This window comes from Nerophis lumbriciformis, linkage group LG12 (assembly GCF_033978685.3).
Source record: "Nerophis lumbriciformis linkage group LG12, RoL_Nlum_v2.1, whole genome shotgun sequence".
Taxonomy (NCBI): domain Eukaryota; kingdom Metazoa; phylum Chordata; class Actinopteri; order Syngnathiformes; family Syngnathidae; genus Nerophis; species Nerophis lumbriciformis.
This window is the reverse complement of record NC_084559.2, coordinates 20,217,462-20,239,870: the sequence shown is the minus strand read 5'-3', so window position 1 is coordinate 20,239,870 and position 22,409 is coordinate 20,217,462. Positions and strand designations below refer to the sequence as shown.

General features: G+C 37.6%; 1 protein-coding gene across 5 annotated transcripts in view; it reads left to right on the top strand.

The window, feature by feature from the left end:
* Nucleotides 1-22,409, top strand: part of ncor2 (nuclear receptor corepressor 2) — a 216,904-nt gene that overhangs the window by 83,569 nt on the left and 110,926 nt on the right. For all 5 annotated transcript variants that reach the window (XM_061986043.2, XM_061986041.2, XM_061986039.2 and 2 more), the window contains exons 5-6: nt 4,778-4,960; nt 13,222-13,335. In XM_061986043.2, coding sequence (XP_061842027.1) covers nt 4,778-4,960; nt 13,222-13,335 — 297 coding nt within the window. The remainder of the gene's footprint in view (nt 1-4,777; nt 4,961-13,221; nt 13,336-22,409) is intronic.

Genomic DNA, 22,409 nt, shown 5'->3' with positions numbered 1-22,409 from the left:
GGATAGAGGGAGAAGTGCAGCACAAAGCAAGTGTGAAGAGAATAGAGAGGTCGTTGTGACACAGTGAAGAGTGTTGGAGTAGATGGGCACATATGAGTGAGAAAAGAGGTTTAAGGGACAAAAGAAGACCCCAACGTGGCCCAACATTGTTTGGAAAAAATATGTTGTACTGTGAGTTATACGTAAGATGAATTACTGTAATTGTATTACTATTAAAAATCATTGAATCGCGATTAATCACATTTTGTTCATAGTTAACTCAAAATTAATCACGACTATTTGTGGACAGATATGATTTTTCATCAATAATAAGTGCACCCGAGACAGATCATTTTAAAGTTTTAACACCATGAATGGACAATTAATTTGCTCCAATGAAATGTGCTTTAAACATTATGCTCTTTTAAACAGCTCAACACAAAAAGGACAAACATGCTTTTAATGACAATAAAAAAATGACCTGCAGTGCCTTGGTGTCCTGCCAGATTTTGTAATTTGTAGGAATACATAATTTGTATTACTGCTTTAGGAGCACTTGTATTCAGAGGAGAGGAGCTACACTTCCATGTTTTGATACCAGTTTCAAGCATTGATAACACAAAATGTTGATTGTTACGATCATGCTTTGATTGTCAAAGATGTTCGGTACTATAATCTGTAATATTTCTACCTGAATAAATGTTTCTGATATTCTGTACATTATATGTTGTAGAAGTTAATGGTCTTCATATTGCATGTCTGGGTTTCAGGCAATGGTCAAGAGCCCCATTAGGCTACTGTTTGTACCTGCATCAGTGCAGTTTTGGGCGTATTTTGAAAGGTTTAGGCAAATATAAAAGCGATCATGAAAAAAATATTTAAAATAGGTCGGAGTGGATTTTTACATTTTCAAGAAAAATATATTTAAAAAATATTTTAAACCATTAATCATCACCAAGAGGTTACTGCTCGTGGCGTCCTCACTTCATTTGACCATTACAGTATTTAGAGAAGAAAACATTGGAGGCACATCATGTCATTACATCTGGAGGGGTTCACAAATTAAACATTAATTCGTAAAAGACAAAATTGGACTTATTTGTGCATCGCTAAGTACTGTACTTGATTGACATAACGAGTGCACTGCAAAAAGTTAGTGTTCAAAAACAAGAAAAAAAAATACAAAAATTAGGGGTATTTTATTTGAACTAAGCAAAATTATAATATTAATAATAATAGATTTTATTTGTAAAAAGCACTTTCCATTGAGTAAACAACCTCAAAGTGCTACAGTGTATTACAAAAATAAATAAATAAAAAGATAATAAAAATACATAAAAACTAGAACAGCCTAATCGCTAGAACTAGTATGCGTATATCTAAAAAAAAAAGAAGGCTTTTTTAAAAAGAAGGGTTTTTAAGCCTTTTTTAAAAGCATCCACAGTCTGTGGTACCCTCAGGTGGTCAGGGAGAGTGTTCCACAGACTGGGAACGGCGGAGCAGAAAGCCCGGTCTCCCATTATCATCAAATTATCTGCCAATAGAACAAGGAAATTCGGCTTGTCAAGACTTTCCAAAACAAATACAATTAGCTAACCTCAATGAACCCAAAAATACCTTAAAATAAGTATATTCTCACTAATTACAATTGCACTTTTCTTGGTAGAAAAAAGAGACCTTTTTGCTCAATATGTTGAAAAGATATTCTTAAATTAAGTAAATGCTAGTGCCATTATCTTGACATAATGATATGCGCTCAGCATCATGATTTAAGAAATTATTACTTTAAAAAAGTAGTTTTATACTTGTGAGTGTTGATGACACAGCTTTGCAACAGTTGCTATTCTAGTTTCAAGCACGTTTTACTCAATATAGGTCATCAAATCTCAGCAACAAGCTGTAATATCTTACTGAGATCATTTAGGACCAAAACACTTAAAACAAGTAAAACACTCTAACATAAAATCTGCTTAGTGAGAAGAAATATCTTATCAGACAGAAAATAAGCAAATATCACCCTTATTTGAGATATTTAATCTTACTTAGATTTCAGTTTTTGCAGTGTGCCGTGGTGCTGTGATCGTGATGCTAATGAGATAAGGATAATAAACAGGATTTAGTCTGTCATCTACAATTCATGTCTGCAGTAGTTTTTATGATGTGAAGAATGCAGCTGGGATAGGTTCCGGCCCCCTCGCAACCTCGAGAGGAACAAGCGGTAGAAAATGGATGGATGGAAATGTATATTTTGTCTGATTATTCAGCTGTATATGTCCCTTTTGTTCAGCAATGTTTGCTAGCGATATCAAGATTTAGTATATGCCGTTAAACCTAGAAGAGATTTAATCTACTTTTTTGATACTATTAGGGATATTTTCTTGATGCTAATGAAGCAAAGATGCTATAATGTGGTCATCTGTCTCGAATAAAAGTACTTGGCCTTCCTGCACAACACTAACCTAAGCTTTTAGTTTCTCTTTCCAATCTCTCTATATGAGCGATTGGAACATTCAAGAACAGAACAGCAATATGCTATTTTCTGCTCAAGCTCCACACTCACTCTCTCTTGTTTTAATGCTACGCTCAAGCTGCTCGTGTGAATTAAGCCAAGAATAAGAAAAACAGACGTGACATCATATGCAACCCAGCCATAAAATTATTCACACAATATTTCAGACAGCCCAACCGCGTCCTCCACATTCCTCAACTGACATACTAGCATTTTTATTAGGTGCAAATATCACAGAATAACATTACAAAACATATTTGACAAAGCATGCTCATAATGGAAGACATTTTTATTTTGTTAATGTAGTTAAACCAGATGTATGGCAAAGCGCTTTTATCTTCAAGCCGGAAAGTGTGTGGTTGGTAATGCAGCTGAGATAGATTCCAGCACCCACCGTGACCCTGAAAGGGACAAGCAGTAGAAAATGGATGGATAGATGGTTTGAGAAAGTGTCTTGACATGTTTTAAAAGTTAAAGTACCAATGATTGTCACACACACGCTAGGTGTCACTCCTAATCGCTAAATCCCATGAAATCTTCTTCCTCGGTGTCGCTTCTAAACAACTAGTTTTCTTCATTTCAGTAAGAGTAGCCTCCGCTTTTCGCCAGTCCCTTACAAGTTTCTCGCTTACTCCAAACTTTCTTTCTGCTGCTCGATTGCCGTTTTCTGCTGCATATTTCACTACTTCCAGCTTGTAACCCGCCGTATATGATTTATTTTTCGGTGCCATTTTCGTTCAGCCCTTCTCAGTTTTTATAAGTTACCGCCAATGTTGAAATGATCAATTTTCATAGGTACAGAAGTACCGTATTTTTCGGACTAAAAGGCGCAGTTTTTTTCATAGTTTGGCCGGGGGTGCGACTTTATACTCAGGAGCGACTTATGTGTGAAATTATTAACACATTACCGTAAATTATCAAATAATATTATTTAGCTCATTCACGTAAGAGACTAGAAGTATAAGATTTCATGGGATTTAGCGATTAGTAGTGACAGATTGTTTGGTAAATGTATAGCATGTTCTATATGTTATAGTTATTTGAATGACTCTTACCATAATATGTTACGTTAACATACCAGGCACGTTCTCAGTTGGTTATTTATGCCTCATATAACGTACACTTATTCAGCCTGTTGTTCACTATTCTTTATTTATTTCAAATTGCCTTTCAAATGTCTATTCTTGGTGTTGGGTTTTATCAAAGAAATTTCCCCCAAAAATGCGACTTATATGTTTTTTTTCCTTCTTTATTATGCATTTTCGGCAGGTGCGACTTATACTCCGAAAAACACGGTCATAGCAGGTAGCATCTTTTTTTTCACAATGCACTTCTGCCATGACCCACACCCGCCAAATTTTTATTGGTTGTCGTTAGAGATGTCCGATAATATCATCCTGCCGATATTATCGGCCGATAAATGCTTTAGAATGTAATATCGGAAATGATCGGTATCGTTTTTTTTATTATCGGTATCGTTTTTTAAATTAAAAAAAAAATGTATATATTTTTTTATTTTTTTTTATTAAATCAACATAAAAACACAAGCTACACTTACAATTAGTACACCAACCCAAAAAACCTCCCTCCCCCATTTACACTCATTCACACAAAAGGGTTGTTTCTTTCTGTTATTAATATTCTGGTTCCTACATTATATATCAATATATATCAATACAGTCTGCAAGGGATACAGTCCGTAAGCACACATGATTGTGCGTGCTGCTGGTCCACTAATAGTACTAACCTTTAACAGTTAATTTTACTCATTTTCATTAATTACTAGTTTCTATGTAACTGTTTTTATATTGTTTTACTTTCTTTTTTTATTCAAGAAAATGTTTTTAATTTATTTATCTTATTTTTATTTTTTTTATTTTTTAAAGGACCTTATCTTCACCATACCTGGTTGTCCAAATTAGGCATAATAATGTGTTAATTCCACGACTGTATATATCGGTACTGGTTGGTATCGTTAATTAAGGGTTTGGTCAATATCGGATATCGGCAAAAAGCCATTATCGGACATCCCTAGTTGTCGTGTGTGTGTGACGATTGCTGATATACGTCTAGTCTCTTACGTGAATGAGATAAATAATATTATTTGATATTTTACGGTAATGTGTTAATAATTTCACACATAAGTCGCTCCAGAGTATAAATCGCACCCCAGGCCAAACTATGAAAAAAACTGTGACTTATAATCCAAAAAATCCGGTAGTCATGAAAATTAACATTGTTTGTAATTACATCAAATAAAAATGTTTACGGTTATGCCACTTTTTATAGGATCGTGGAAGTTCGATGGGGAAGCTCGAGCCAATCTCCCCTGTGAGCCCGGTCCACATGGACCCTGACTTGGATCTGGTGCCAGCTCGCTTCTCCAAGGAAGAGCTGATCCAGAACATGGACCGAGTAGACCGGGAGATCACTATGGTGGAACAGCAGATCTGCAAGCTTCGCAAGAAACAGGTTTGTACATATAGGATATATTTGCAGTTCAAGTGTACATCGGCTTAAAATCAAATCCAAAACCATGTTAGCGGGAAAGGTGCTTTGAACTTGCTTGAATTTGACACAGTCATACTTGGCAGGGCTATGAACTCCTCATGGACATTTCCCGTGTTGTAATCTCTGAGGCCAAGTTGTTGGTTCTTCATGCCACAAGGCAACACGCTTCTCCAAGCAGCTGCGTCCCATTCTGCTTCTGTACTCAAATTTCATTTAGAAGAAAAGTGAAAATACATACCGTTATAAATAATGTTTTCCTGAGGGCGAAGAAGGATTATGGCTGAGGTTTTGGGACTGCTAAAGTACTTATCTTCCTTTTTTGGCAGGCCTTCTGTGTTCAGTAAAGAAACAATAAGGTGGGCTCAGGCATGCCAACACATTAGTGCACTAGGCTCCACTTTACACCTGTTGCCAAGCACTGTGCAGTTTCTGGCCTTCACAGGTGTCTTTTTCTTTCCCTAACACCTATGTTTGAGTAGCAAATATGCTTGTGTCCATCTGTGCAGTCTAGGGTTGTACGGTATACCGGCATTAGTATAGTACTGCGATACTAATGAATCATATTCGGTACTATACCGCCCCCGTCGTCGTCACGTCGTGACATTGCTAGTTTACGAGCAGACGAGCGTGTTCGGCAGCGCACAATAACGGAGTACTTATAAGCAGACACAGTGTGTAGACAGAAAAGGGAGAACAGACACATTTTGGCTTAAAAACTAACAATGAAGGTGAAGTTATAACACAGGAAACGCCCACCGGAAGAGGTGCTTTAAGACATGGCTAGCTAGCTAGCGGCTAAAGTCCAGCCCCAGTCGGCAGTGTTTTAGCTACTTCTAAAATACTAATCCTCGCCTCCATTGCGACAAATAAAGTACGTTTCTTACAAGTATCATCCCTGCAGGAATAGCTAAACATGCTTCACTACACACCGTAGCTCACCAACGTCAAAATGTAAACAAACACCATTGGTGGATCTACACCTAACATCCACTGTAATGATACCAAGTACAGGAGCGTATCTAGTCGATACTATTATGATTATGTCGATTTTTTTTGGCATCACAACATTTTTTTTTATTTTTATTTTTTATGTATATTATGTTTATAAACTCAGGAAATATATCCCTGGACACATGAGGGCTTAAAGGGAACATTATCACTAGACCTATGTAAGCGTCAATATATACCTTGATGTTGCAGAAAAAAGACCATATATTTTTTTAACCGATCATCCTAAAAACAATCACATTAAGGTGTACTGTTAAAATGGCTGTTTGCAGCTTGGTCACAGTGACATTTTACAAAGCAAAACATATAATAAAAACAGCACTGGCTAGCTCATGTTAGTGGTTTAAAGGGGAACATTATCACCAGACCTATGTAAGCTTCAATATATACCTTGATGTTGCAGAAAAAAGATCATATATTTTTTTAACCGATTTCCGAACTCTAAATGGGTGAATTTTGGCGAATTAAACGCCTTTCTATTATTCGCTCTCGGAACGATGACGTCACGTTGTGACGTCACATCGGGAAGCAATCCGCCATTTTCTCAAACACATTACAAGCACCGAGTCAAATCAGCTCTGTTATTTTCCGTTTTTTCAACTGTTTTCCGTACCTTGGATACATCATGCCTCGTCGGTGTGTTGTCGGAGGGTGTAACAACACAAACAGGGACGGATTCAAGTTGCACCAGTGGCCCAAAGATGCGAAAGTGGCAAGAAATTGGATGTTTGTTCCGTACACTTTACCGACGAAAGCTATGCTACGACAGAGATGGCAAGAATGTGTGGATATCCAGCGACACTCAAAGCAGATGCATTTCCAACTGGACTGGACAAATCAGCTTTCAGGAAAAGAGAGCGGATGAGGGTATGTCTACAGAATATATTAATTGATGAAAACTGGGCTGTCTGCACTCTCAAAGTGCATGTTGTTGCCAAATGTATTTCATATGCTGTAAACCTAGTTCATAGTTGTTAGTTTCCTTTAATGCCAAACAAACACATACCAATCGTTGGTTAGAAGGCGATCGCCGAATTCGTCCTCGCTTTCTCCCGTGTCGCTGGCTGTCGTGTCGTTTTCGTCGGTTTCGCTTGCATACGGTTCAAACCGATATGGCTCAATAGCTTCAGTTTCTTCTTCAATTTCGTTTTCGCTACCTGCCTCCACACTACAACCATCCGTTTCAATACATGCGTAATCTGTTGAATCGCTTAAGCCGCTGAAATCCGAGTCTGAATCCGAGCTAATGTCGCTATACCTTGCTGTTCTATGCGCCATGTTTGTTTGTATTGGCATCACTGTGTGACGTCACAGGAAAATGGACGGGTGTATATAACGATGGTTAAAATCAGGCACTTTGAAGCTTTTTTTTAGGGATATTGCGTGATGGGTAAAATTTTAAAAAAAACTTGGAAAAATAAAATAAGCCACTGGGAACTGATTTTTAATGGTTTTAACCCTTCTGAAATTGTGATAATGTTCCCCTTTAAATCATGACCATTGTATGATCCTGTAACCACTTGGTATCAGATTGATACCCAAATTTGTGGTATCATCCAAAACTAATGTAAACCATCCAAACAACAGAAGAATAAGTGATTATTACATTTTAACAGAAGTGTAGCTGGAACATGTTCAAAGAGAAAGTAAGCAGATATTAACAGTAAATGAACAAGTAGATTAATAATTCATTTTCTACCATTTGTCCTTCATAATTTTGACAAAATAATAGAATGAGAAATGAAACAATATGTTACTGCATACGTCAGCAGACTAAACTAGGAGCCTTTGTTTGCTTACTTACTACAAAAAGACAAGTTGTCTTGTATGTTCACTATTTTATTTAAGGACACACTTGCAATAAGAATGTTTAATGTACCGTAAGATCTTTTTAAAAATAATGCCAATAATGCAATTTTTTGTGGTCCCCCCTTTTTTTTTTTTTTAGAAAAGTACCGGAAAGTATTGAAATAATTTTGGTACCGGTACCAAAATGTTGGTATCGGGACAACACTAGTGCAGTCATACAGTAGGTGTTTTTTCTTACAATCATGTGTGGCTAATTACTGTTTATAAATCTTATTATCAAGCTCATATGTTTTGTTTGTAGGTTTGTGTATAACCTGTATGTCATATACACTGGGACAAACAGGCGCACACACAAAAGATTACAGCTAAAATAATCACATTGTGTTTTAAATGTGTTTTAATGGGTTTAATGTACTTGATAACAGGGTAACAACTAAATAATGCACACTGACAGCAGCAGTTAACTATGAAGTCTAAATTATTGGTCATATCAGGAGGGTTCTGGGTGTAATAAAGGTTTCAATCGAGTTTCCATCAAGTGATAGGGTTTTGTTGAGTGAGTACAGTTCTTGTTTTAGCACTACCATGGCTAAGAGTCCCCACATATCTGACAACAGTCTGTGTATGGACACTCTGCCGTCTGTTGATTGGGCTTCGGCTGTGGTCACAAACTTTTTTGAGCTCAAAATCCCTGCTTTTCAGCTTTGTTATGTAAGTCAACATTTCAGCTGTGTGTCATTATGCCTTTTGCTCAGTTCTCCCCCATTGTTTGTGTTGTTGTGTAGTTTTATTTCTACAATTAAAAGAGGACAAACACAAAAACGAGCTTTGGGTTGCAAATGTCCTGTGCCACTCTTTAGACAACACGCATTTACAGCCCTTTTTTGGAAAACTGGAAAGCAGCAAAGCACACATGTGTATTCAAGGTTTTAAAATGTGTACATGTTGGCTGGTCTGTTTGTCACTCTCATGTAGAGGAAGGCAATACTGCAATAATGTATATTTTTCCCTAATCTAGTAAAGTTCCAAAGATCGACTGGTCGATTGCAATTGACAGGTCGATTGCAATTGACGGGTCGGTGATCCTTGGTCTACAGACTACAGGGTATTGTTTCATACAGTCGCGATCAAAAGTTTACATACACTTGTAAAGAACATAATGTCATGGCTGTCTTAAGTTTCCAATAATTTCTACAACTCTTATTTTTTTGTGATAGAGTGATTGGAGCACATACTTGTTGGTCACAAAAAACATTCATGAAGTTTGGTTCTTTTTTGAATTTATTATGGGTCTACTGAAAATGTGAGCAAATCTGCTGGGTCAAAAGTATACATACAGCAATGTTAATATTTGCTTACATGTCCCTTGGCAAGTTTCACTGCAATAAGGCACTTTTGGTAGCCATCTACAAGCTTCTGGATGAATTTTTGACCACTCCTCTTGACAAAATTGGTGCAGTTCAGCTGAATTTGTTGGTTTTCTGACATGGACTTGTTTCTTCAGCATTGTCTACACGTTTAAGTCAGGACATTGGGAAGGCCATTCTAAAACCTTAATTCTAACCTGATTTAGCCATTCCTTTACCACTTTTGACATGTGTTTGGGGGTCATTATCCTGTTGGAACACCCAACTGCGCCCAAGACCCAACCTCCGGGCTGATGATTTTAGGTTGTCCTGAAGAATTTGGAGGTAATCCTCCTTTTTCATTGTCCCATTTACTCTCTGTAAAGCACCAGTTCCATTGGCAGCAAAACAGGCCCAAAGTATAATACTATCACCACCATGCTTGACGGTAGGAATGGTGTTCCTGGGATTTAAGGCCTCACCTTTTCTCCTCCAAACATATTGCTGGGTATTGTGGCCAAACAGCTCAATTTTTGTTTCATCTGACATCACATGGACAAAGATAAGACCTTCTGGAGGAAAGTTCTGTGGTCAGATGAAACAAAAATTGAGCTGTACGTCCGTGTACCACTCTGTACAGCGGCGTTTTAAAAAGTCATACATTTTACTTTTTGAAACCGATACCGATAATTTAAACATTTATCGGCCGATAATATCGGCAGTCCGATAATATCGGACATCTCTAGTCCTGACAATTTGAAATCAAACAATGGAGGCATGGCGGAGGTGTTTGTGGAACAATCTTGCCTTCTAAACTTGCTCCAAACAAGCTGTTTGGAATTTGAGACTTAAGTGACATATTTTGCCAAAAATTACGTCAACATATATCGCTTATTTTTCTCTATTCTCTTATTGTAGGGCAGAGTGGCTCGTGCATGCACATGTATCTTCCGATGGTGCCGTTTCTCATACAACGTAGCACTTAGTTCTTGGCACTCAGCATCAAGGGTTGGAATTGGGGGTTAAATCACCAAAAATGATTCCCGGGCGCGGCCACCGCTGCTGCTCACTGCTCCCCTCACCTCCCAGGGGGTAGATTAAGGGTGATGGGTAAAATGCAGAGAGTAATTTCGCCACATTTCGTGTGTGACAGTCATTGGTACTTTAACTTTTTAACTTGAATGCATGTCTGTCAGTGGACTCGATATGGAAGTACTAAAAACTACAACACGGCTGACGTGGTGCAGAGTCAGCTGAAGGGGGCTTGGCCTGGGGTAAGATTTTGGTGCGTAAATAAGAAAGCTAACAAAAAAGGGTGCACTCTGAACAGACAGCTAGAAAGCGGCTTGAAGAAAACAAAATCAATGCAAATTTTGGACCAAAGCCCCACCATTATATGTTATGTAGAACACAAGTGTTTGAAATATAGAAAAGAAAAGTCATAATATGACCCCATTAAATGTAATGCTTTTATTGACAATAAGACTGGGGGGGGGAAAAAGAGTTACCACAAATGATCAACTTAATAAAATATATTTGGTGAATGGCTTTGAGTCATCTTTGCAGTCTAGTTCAGAGTAATAAACTAAGCACAGCATGAACTGAAAGTCGCCATGACCTTTTCGTTGCTTTCATAAGTTTTATATTTCTGCAGTTGTGTGAGCCACGCTAATATAAAACAGCTCAATGGGAAACATGTACTGGTACAAACATCAATTTAAGTCTATGAGACTTGCTATTATTAAAAGTAAAGTTAAGTTAAAAGGTGCCTACTCAGTGGCCTAGTGGTTAGAGTGTCCGCCCTGAGATGGATAGGTTGTGAGTTCAAACCCCGGCCGAGTCATACCAAAGACTATAAAAATGGGACCCATTACCTCCCTGCTTGGCACTCAGCATCAAGGGTTGGAATTGGGGGTTAAATCACCAAAAATGATTCCAGGGCGTGGCACCGCTGCTGCCCACTGCTCCCCTCACTTCCCAGGGGGTGAACAAAGGGGATGGGTCAAATGCAGAGGACAAATTTCACCGCACCTAGTGTGTGTGTGACAATCATTGGTACTTTAACTTTAACTTAAAGTAACTAAGATCAGTGTAGCTCACCTACAGATGTTTTCCAACCGGTTTAGTGATCAAATTAACTGTCAAACCATGAAACATTTTATTTAGCATTCTCTGTTCAGCCAAACATTACAGTGCGTTAAACACATATAAAATGTAGGGTTGTCCCGTTAACAATATTTTGGTACCGGTACCAAAATGTGTTTTGATACTTTTTAAAATAAAGGGGATCACCAAAAATGTCATAATTGGCTTTATGTTAACATAATTTCTTATGATACATTAAACATATTCTTGTAATCAAAAAACAATTTTGGCATTAAATAACATAGTGGACATTCTTTACACGTCTCTTTGACTATGTTTACACTGCAGGCCAAAGTGGCCCACATCTGATTTCTTTGAGACCTGATTTTTTCCAAATGACTGTTTACACTGCAAGTAAAATGTGATTGTGAGGGGCGTGGCCTGCGGACCTGCAGCGAGGCCCGGAAGTAAGGGACTTCCACAGTGATATTTATCAGACTTCAGTGTAAACGCGCACAGGCCCCAATGTGGTCGCAATGTCACTTGCATGCGCACTTCGATAAAGTGAAAACCGGTAGGAAGTTGCAACACCTTAAAAATGTATGTTTTTTTACTTGAACAGTAATATAATGTATGAATGAATGTATATTGTAACGCAGGTTACAATATAGTGTAATATAATGTATGAATGAATGTATATTGTAACGCAGGTTACAATATAGTGTAATATATTTGGGAGGGTTGTAATCTTGTTATGGCTGTTAAGTAGAGGAGACACGGACATCAGCGTGGATCCACGGTAGTAGAGATGTCCGATAATATCGGCCTGCCGATATTACCGGCCGATAAACGCTTTAAAATGTAATATCGGTATCGGTATCGTTTTCAAAAAGTAAAATTAATGACTTTTTAAAAAGCCGCTTTACGGAGCGGTACATATCCGGTAAGACACGGACAACAATATTGGGCGTGCCAGAAAAGGCACTGCCTTTAGCGTCCTCTACAACCTGTCGTCACGTCCGCTTTTCCTCCATACAAACAGCGTGCCGGACTAGTCACATAATATATGCGGCTTTTACACACACATAAGTGAATGCAAGGCATATTTGGTCAACAGCCATACAAGTCACACTGAGGGTGGCCATATAAACAACCTTAACACTGTTACAAATATGCGCCACACTGTGAACCCACACCAAACAATAATGACAAACACATTTCGGGAGAACATTCGCACCGTAGCACAACATAAACACAACAGAACAAATACCCAGAACCCCTTGCAGCACTAACTCTTCCGGGACGCTACAATATACACCCCCCCCCTGCCTCCCCGACCCTTTGTGACTTCAATAATAAATATGGCAGTGCCATGTTGGCATTTTTTCCCATAACTGGAGTTGAAGTTGTTCTCTTATTTTGGAAAACCTTGTTTTTGATTGATTGATTGAAACTTGTATTAGTAGATTGCACAGTACAGTACATATTCCGTACAATTGACCACTAAATGGTAACACAAGAATAAGTTTTCAACTTGTTTAAGTCGGGGTCCACGTTCATCAATTCATGGTAAAGTTACATTGTTTAATGCATCCAGCGGGGCATCACAACAAAATTAGGCATAATAATGTGTTAATTCCATGACTGTATATATCGGTATCGGTTGATATCGGAATCTGTAATTAAGAGTTGGACAATATCGGAATATCGGCAAAAAAGCTATTATCGGACATCTCAACACGGTAGCTTTATTTTTCAACTCGCATGTACCGGTAAGCAAATGCGCCTAACTTTATTTCCCGAGATCCTGCAGACACAGAAACTGGAACTTGATGTGAAAAAGATGCATTAAAATTGGTCGTGTTACACTGAAACCACTGTATTTAACGAGACCTTGTTAATAACCTTTGGAATACAAAAAAGATGTTGTCATTTTTAAATGCTAACTAAGTCATCCTTGTTTGTGTGTTGCAGCAACAGCTGGAGGAGGAGGCTGCAAAACCTCACGAGCCAGAGCGGTCCATTTCCCCACCACCCAGTGAGGCCAAGCATCGCAGCTTGGTACAGATCATCTATGATGAGAACAGGGTCAGTGGAATATACATCTGAGACTCACTTTTTCCACCAAACTCACATTGCTTCACACCAAAAGTGGGCTGAATTATTGAGTGTGTACGTATGTGTGGAAGTCTTGCGCTTCCAGGTTCTTCGGACCACTAATCACAGACGTGACAGCTGCGTTCATGGTTCTGAACAATGATTTATTTTTCACTATGAGTCTCTTTGTGTGCTTTTCAGCCATCGTCTCTTATGTCCGCCTCGCTCTCGCTCTTGCTCGCCTTCCAACCCCCTCTCCTTCCCGGCTGCTGCCTTTAACAGAGCGACAGGTGATTAGATAAGCACGCCCAGGTGGGCCATCTACGCACCTGTCGCTGATCTCAAAGCCGGTCCTGGCACACCCCAATTCGATGCATGTCTGCAGCCCCCTCCCAGTATGCATTATATCTCAGTGGTTCTTAAACTGTTCACCATAATGACTAATATTAAAATACAGTAGCGTAGTATACCAAAATATTCATTAAACACAAGGCAGAGGTTTTGTTTAACAAGTATATTACATATTTTTGCTCATTGTTGCCCACATTACACACAGTTTGAACAGTAACACTGAATGTATGAAAATTAAACACTGTACTTTAATCAAGTGATTCTTTGGCATACCACTAGATGAAGCCCGTGTACCACTAACAGTTTGAGAATCACTGCATTATATGTATGCATACCCGCATGCAAGTAACAGGGAAGCACCATCAACACAGAATTCTCAGGTTTTATTTATTCATTACATTTAGACTTAGACTTAGACTTAGACAAACTTTAATGATCCACAAGGGAAATTGTTCCACATAGTAGCTCAGTTACAATGATGGAAAGTGTAAGGATGGAAAGGACAATAAATAGATATAAAACATAACATATAGCGTATTTTTCGGACTATAAGTCGCAGTTTTTTTCATAGTTTGGCCGGGGGTGCGACTTATACTCAGGAGCGACTTATGTGTGAAATTATTAACACATTACCGTAAAATATCAAATAATATTATTTAGCTCATTCACGTAAGAGACTAGACCGGGGGTCGGCAACCCGCGGCTCTAGAGCCGCATGCGGCTCTTTAGCGCCGCCCTACTGGCTCTCTGGAGCTTTTTTCAAAAATGTATGAAAAATGGAAAAAGATGAGGGGAAAATAATATATTTTTTGTGTAAATATGGTTTCTGTAGGAGGGCAAACATGACACAAACCTCCCTAATTGTTATAAAGCACACTGTTTATTTTAAACATGCTTCACTGATTCGAGTATTTGGTGAGCGCCGTTTTGTCCTACTACTTTTGGCAGTCCTTGAACTCACCGTAGTTTGTTTACATTTATAACTTTCTCCGACTTTCTAGGACGTGTTTTATACCACTTCTTTTTCTGTCTCATTTTGTCCACCAAACTTTTAACGTTGTGCTTGAATGCACAAAGGTGAGTTTTGTTGATGTTATTGACTTGTGTGGAGTGCTAATCGGGCATATTTGGTCACTGCATGACTGCAAGCTAATCGATGCTAACATGCTATTTAGGCTAGCTATATGTACATATTGCATCATTGTGCCTCATTTGTAGCTATATTTGAGCTCATTTAGTTTCCTTTAAGTCCTCTTAATTCAATTTATATCTTATGACACACTATCTGTATGTAATATGGCTTTTAATTTTTTGAGGCTCCAGACAGATTTGTTTTTTGTATTTTTGGTCCAATATGGCTCTTTCAACATTTTGGGTTGCCGACCTCTGGACTAGACGTATAAGATTTCATGGGATTTAGCGATTAGGAGTGACAGTTTGTTTGGTAAACGTATAGCATGTTCTATATGTTATAGTTATTTGAATGACTCTTACCATAATATGTTACGTTAACATACCAGGCACGTTCTCAGTTGGTTATTTATGCGTCATATAACGTACACTTATTCAGCCTGTTGTTCACTATTCTTTATTTATTTTAAATTGCCTTTCAAATGTCTATTCTTGGTGTTGGGTTTTATCAAATAAATTTCCCCCAAAAATGCGACTTATACTTATATGTTTTTTCCTTCTTTATTATGCCTTTTCGGCCGGTGCGACTTATACTCCGGAGCGACTTATACTCCGAAAAAATACGGTATACGTAATATTTACATAATATATGTACAGTATGTTATATGTACTGATATATTATGTTATGTCTATATCATATATATACAGTGTATACCAATTACCAATTACAAATGTGGAAGTAGTGTCAAAGTGCTTTGAGTACCTTGAAGGTAGAAAAGCACTATACAAGTACAACCCATTTATCATTTATCATTTACCATGTACAATATTACAGTACGGTATATGTAACAGCTGCAGCATAAGATCGAGAGTAAATCCAGCAGAAAATAGACATTAAAAACAAAGAGAAGTAGCTAACATAGAAGGTGTCAGGTAATAGACAGATGTCATCTATTGCTGTATGGCGAGTGATTATACAGCTGGATGGAGTGCGGAATGAAGGAATTCTTGAATCGAACACTGTGGGAAGGAAGCTGAAGGAGCCTGTTGGAGTATGAACTTCGCTGTCCCTCAATTGTCTGGTGGAGTGGGTGGGCAGGATTGTCCATGATGGCGAGCAGTTTGTTCAGTGTCCTCCTGTCCCTCACTGACACAAACGCCTCCAACTGCTTGCCACCAGTTTGGCCGGCTTTCCGGATCAGTTTGTCAATCCGGTTTGAGTCCCTTTTGCTGGTGCTGCTGCCCCAACAAACCACTGCAAAGTACAGGGCACTGGCCACAACACACTGAAAAAAGATCTCCAACAGTTTGCTGCACACAGTAAAGGACCTAAGCTTCCTCAGGAAAAAGAGTCTGCTCATGCCCTTCTTGTTTGGTCATGCAATATTAAAAATGTGTCACTTTTTGATTATTTGTACTTAACATATAGCAAACCAAAACATATATATTTTATAGTTGCCTTAACTTTAACAGGTTGACATGAAAGCCAAATTGTGTAATCGTCAATATTCAATTTTCATAGGAAATATTTTGAGAAGATACTTGGCAATAATTCCATTAGATGCATGCGGGTCTAAATTAACCATGAAACTATGAATTACATTTATTTCAATGTAAAATACATTACTTGACGGCATGGCGTTTAATTGTTGCTTCCTATTGTTGGACACAAACAAACCGCTCATAAATATTGGTTTGTCAACGAGCTATTAAGTTATGCATTTATCCATTTCAGCATATTTAACATCTGTATGGTGCTAAATAGAGATGTCCGATAATATCGGGCTGCCGATATTATCGGCCGATAAATGCTTTAAAATGTAATATCGGAAATTATCGGTATCTGTTTCAAAAAGTAAAATATATTACTTTGGTACACGGACGTAGGGAGAAGTACAGAGCGCCAATAAACCTTAAAGGGACTGCCTTTGCGTGCCGGCCCAATCACATAATATCTACGGCTTTTCACACACACAAGTGAATGCAAGCATACTTGGTCAACAGCCATACAGGTCACACTGACGGTGGCCGTATAAACAACTTTAACACTGTTACAAATATGCGCCACACTGTGAACTCACACCAAACAAGAATGACAAAACACATTTCGGGAGAACATCCGCACCGTAACACAACATAAACACAACAGAACAAATACCCAGAACCCCTTGCAGCACTAACTCTTCCGGGACGCTACAATACCCCCCCCCCCAAAAAAAACCCCAAAAATTGGCATTTTTTTCCATAACTTGAATTGATTTATTTTGGAAAACCTTATTTCATTGTTTAATGCATCCAGCGGGGCATCACAACAAAATTAGGCATAATAATGTGTTAATTCCACGACTGTATGTATCGGTATCGGTTGATATCGGAATCGGTAATTAAGAGTTGGACAATATCGGTAAAAAAGCCATTATCGGACATCTCTAGTAGTAAATATGTCTTTAAAAACAGTTGTTGACGTGCTGTTTTTATGAAATGCATTGCTGTAAAAGTTTGCTCATATGACAAATGTACACTGCCAAGTGATTTCATAACGAATGGTATATCCACAAATCAAGATACATTTGTTCTTAAGACAAATATTTATCTCTGCTCCCATTGCAGCTTTATATGTTTTGTCACTTTACTTTTTGAGCCAGAATTCTCATTGTTAGCTGTACAAATTAATGTGTCTGTTTTGCCAATAATGGGATGATAGGGAAAGATGTGGGGCATTTTTTTTAATTGCAAAAACATTCTCTCTCTCCTAAAAATGGTTTTAAAAAGACTTCACAAATGTTGAGAGAACATCTCGCACTAATATCATCGACAATATAGCATCAGGAGTAGTGAAAGAAACAGCTGGGCTACAGTTAATTTACAGATTAACAATTTTAGTGGCTGTTTAATTTCTAAACAGGCAAGGGGAGCTTCAGGCGTATGCAGAATACAGATCAGCAGTTCCGCTATCACAAAAATTCAGAAGTGAGAATAACACAACACAATAAGTACAATGGGCATTTTCAAGTATAGTAAACTGCCCAAGTCTCCATTTATTCAGCAGAGGCAAAACAGCTGGTGTGTCAAATGTAAAACATATGTCAGTGGGGCTTTATATTGCAATATTCTGTACATGGCATACAAAATGAGTACAATAAATCTCAGCTGTTGTCAGTCCTGGTAAACTTTATTTTAGTTTATACTGTACATAGTATACTGTTCACACAGAAACGTTTTTAGGTGAGAACTGTACAGTGTTGTAACGACAAGCGTGAACAAGTAAACGACTACTTTTTAAGAATGTTGACATCGCCACACTGTCAAGAACCCTGCACACAACAACGGGTAACAAAGACAACAAGAATGGTGGACTGCACGGCTGTGTCATGCTATTTTCTCTGGCATGACTCCCAGTCGACATTCTCCTGTAATTGCGTTTGTCTTGTGACTCACAGGAGTGTTTCTCTTTCGTCATCAGTCCAGACAAGAGACTTGGGTTTCTTGCTCGTGTTCACCATCATCTTCTTCTTGTGTTTGTTTGGTGTGTAGCAGAAGATGCCACATTTGATGCGCATGTTCTGTATCCGGTTCGCTCTGTCTTTGTATGTTTACAGCGACACATGTACAGTACACTGCAAAAAGTCAGTGTTCAAAAACAAGAAAAAAAAATAAAAAAATTTAGGGGTATTTTACTTGAACTAAGCAAAATTATCTGCCAATAGAAGAAGAAAATTTGGCTTGTCAAGACTTTCCGAAACAAGTAAAATTAGCTAACCTCAATGAACCCAAAAATACCTTAAAATAAGTATATTCTCACTAATAACAAGTGCACTTTTCTTGGTAGAATTTTTTTTTTGACCTTTATGCTCAATATGTTGAATTTTTTTATCTTAACATAATGATATGCGCTCGACATTACATTTCTTGAAACCAGCAAACTTATACTAAAAACTAATTTATTGTTCTTAATGGAGAGGCAACCGCTTGTTACTCTCGGGGTCTACTAGCTGCTCAGGCAAATCATATGGTCTAAAAATGCATTTTTCCATCGATAACATGACATCATCGCGCCAAGTGCATGCTCTTGCAGTCAATTAGTGCGCATATATACAGCCCGGCCCCCGGCCAAAAATGTTTTTAATTGTAATTTTGAGGAATTTATCTGAATGTGCATGAACTACTTCTGTTCAAAATTGTTTGAAATGTTAAATGTTTAAATATTAACTGTCAGTTTACTGTACTGTGCCAACTGTACTCCTATACGAGTAGGTATGTTCTATTGTTTCATTGAAAATAAAACAGCAAAGTCCATTTGGCTGTCATCTGTTTTAATTATAAGACAGAATTGTGTCAAAATCATGATTTTTTTTTTCATGCTTGAAATAAGAAAGTATTACTTTAAAAAAGTAGTTTTATACTTGTGAGTGTTGATGACACAGCTTTGCAACAGTTGATATTCTAGTTTCAAGCATGTTTTACTCAATATAGGCCATCAAATCTCAGCAACAAGCTGTAATATCTTACTGAGATCATTTAGGACCAAAACACTTAAAACAAGTAAAACACTCTAACATAAAATCTGCTTAGTGAGAAGAATTATCTTATCAGACAGAAAATAAACAAATATCACCCTTTTTTTGAGATATTTAATCTTACTTAGATTTCAGTTTTTGCAGTGTAGGTGTGCCATATTTGTGGCATATACAGTGGAACCTACATTTATGAAACTAATTGGTTCTTAAACATGGATCAAAACACAGAGTTTGCAGTTCTCCAGAAAAAAAAAAAAAAAAAAAAGAATGGTTCTCGCCTCGACAAAAATCCCTATTTTCATTAAAAATGCGCACTTTGAAGACACTATAATGTGTGTACATATATGCGTACTGTATATACATCCATCCATTTTCTACCGCTTATTCCCTTTTGGGTTGCGGGGGCCGCTGGAGCCTATCTCAGCTACAATCGGGCGGAAGGCGGAGTACACCCTGGACAAGTCGCCACCTCATCGCAGACTGTATATACAGTATATAGCAAACCAACATAACAAGAGTGTAATGGCTCAAAAATTTATTTTTTTTCCAAACAGCAACAACAACAGCCAGCTTAACTGTCAATGCGTGCACACACACAAACGTTTCTTTGCCTTTGGTGCTCTTCAAAACGTTAACAACCATGTTGCTACAATAAAAAACAAACAAAGGAACATCCTTTTTACCTTGTGTCCTCGTGTCGGTAAATATTTGAGGCATTTTTTGAATAGTCTGGGACTTTCGGAGTTGTATTTGTCGATTTATCATCGGTTTGTGTCCCAGTTGTGCCTTTTTCTCAACTGTATTATACGTAAGCCAAAGGATCACTCCACCTTTCATATCTCTTAATAGCAATGTCCTTATCAGACACTGCTTTACTTAGCCAAGTTTCTGTTAAGATAAGGATGTCTGCATTTGTTGTTTGAATCCCGATTTTAATTTGGCATTAAACTCCTAATAACTGAATGAATTAAACCAAAAAAAAAAAAAGATGTATTTTTCATATTGCGAGGTAACCCAATGAAAGCCTTATTTGGCCTCACGATGTCAAAATTTGTGATTTCAGAATAAAGCATCAATTTAACATAAAAATACAGGTTGGTTGGAATTATTTACCACTGACCTACATGAGAACATCAGTAACATTTATGTAAATTCTGTAGTTTCGAAGAACCAGGTGATTGTTATTGTGTTCAGTAGAGTTAAAGGTTGATGGAGCACCTGGTCAGGTACCCCACCACAATTGTGGAAAACAAGTTCAGGAGAAAAGCATGAATATTAAGTAGAGAGCTTGTGTCAAAGTCATGGTTAAATCGTTATTTTTAAACTTTTCCAACTACCTGCGGCTCACCCTAACTTGATCTTGCACTCGCTCTGTTTTTGCGAAAATATTTAACCCCTTTGGCAGCAACCACACTGCAAAAAGTCAGTGTTCAAAAACAAGAAAAAAAAAATACAAAAATTAGAGGTATTTTATTTGAACTAAGCAAAATTATCTGCCAATAGAACAAGATAATTCAGCTTGTCAAGACTTTCCAAAACAAGCAAAATTAGTTAACCTCAATGAACCCAAAAATACCTTAAAATAAGTATATTCTCACTAATAACAAGTGCACTTTTCTTGGTAGAACAAAAAAAGAGACCTTTTTGCTCAATATGTTGAAAAATATTCTTAAATTAAGTAAATGCTAGTGCCATTATCTTGACATAATAATATGCGCTCGGCATTACATTTCTTGAAACCAGCAAACTTATACTAAAACTAATTTATTGTTCTTAATGGAAGGCAACCGCTTGTTACTCTCGGGGTCTACTAGCCGCTCAGGCAAATCCTATTGTCTAAAAATGCATTTTTCCATCGATAACATGACATAATCGCGCCAAGTTCGTGCTCTTTCAGTCAATTAGTGCACATATATACAGCCCAGCCCCTGGTCAAATTTTTTTTTATTGTAATTTTGAAGAATTTATCTGAATGTGCATGAACTATTTCTGTTCAAAATTGTTTGAAATGTTAAATGTTTAAATATTAACTGTCAGTTTACTGTACTGTGCCAACTGTACTACTATATGAGTACGTATGTTCTATTGTTTCATTGAAAATAAAACAGCAAAGTCCATTTGGCTGTCACCCGTTTTAATTATGAGACAAAATTGTGTCAAAGTCATGATTTTTTTTTTCATGCTTGAAATTTGAAATTATTACTTTAAAAAAATAGTTTTATACTTGTGAGTGTTGATGACACAGCTTTGCAACAGTTGATATTCTCGTTTCAAGCATGTTTTACTCAATATAGGTCATAACATCTCAGCAACAAGCTGTAACATCTTACTGAGTACATTTAGGACCAAAACCCTAAAACAAGTAAAACACTCACTCCTGTGTGGTCTGGGTCTCAGAGAGAGTTTGATTTGCACTTAGGCTCATTTGCGCTCAACCTGTGATGCTAAGAAAATAAAGCACAAAATGAGAAACAATGTTCTTTAAATTTAGCTATTTAAAATCGTGCGTTCAACCTGTTGTGTTTCACGTTATTAGCAATTAGTTGACACTTGGGGCAATGTGCATTGTCTCTAGATAACGATGATGTAACCGTGATAGTGCTCTCAGAAATGATTACAAAAGTCACTGGGCTGTACAGTGAGACCTAATAGCGTTTGTCCTTATTTGACACACTCGGTGAAATTACTGAGCTTATGAGTATAAGCAGTTACAGGATATTACAGATTGCTCAAGATTTATCTGAAAAGCTGGAGGTGTAACAGTGACTCATAGCTTACTCCATTACTCCTGTATGTAGAATGCTGACCTTTGTAACACTTTCTACTTCCCTTTTTCCTGCCAGGATGTATGCTGGCCAACAGTCTTTCTCCCACCTCCCTTCATCCCGCCTCCTCGCTCTGAATTATATCAACCACGTTTCAACTCTTTTGAATAAGAGCATGCTCAAGGGACACTCGAGAATCTATTGATGTTTACCTATTACTTGTAATATTACATAACTACACGGTGCATGTTTACATTCGTCTATTAAACGTTTCTTCAAATTTGATACGTTCTAGGGAAAT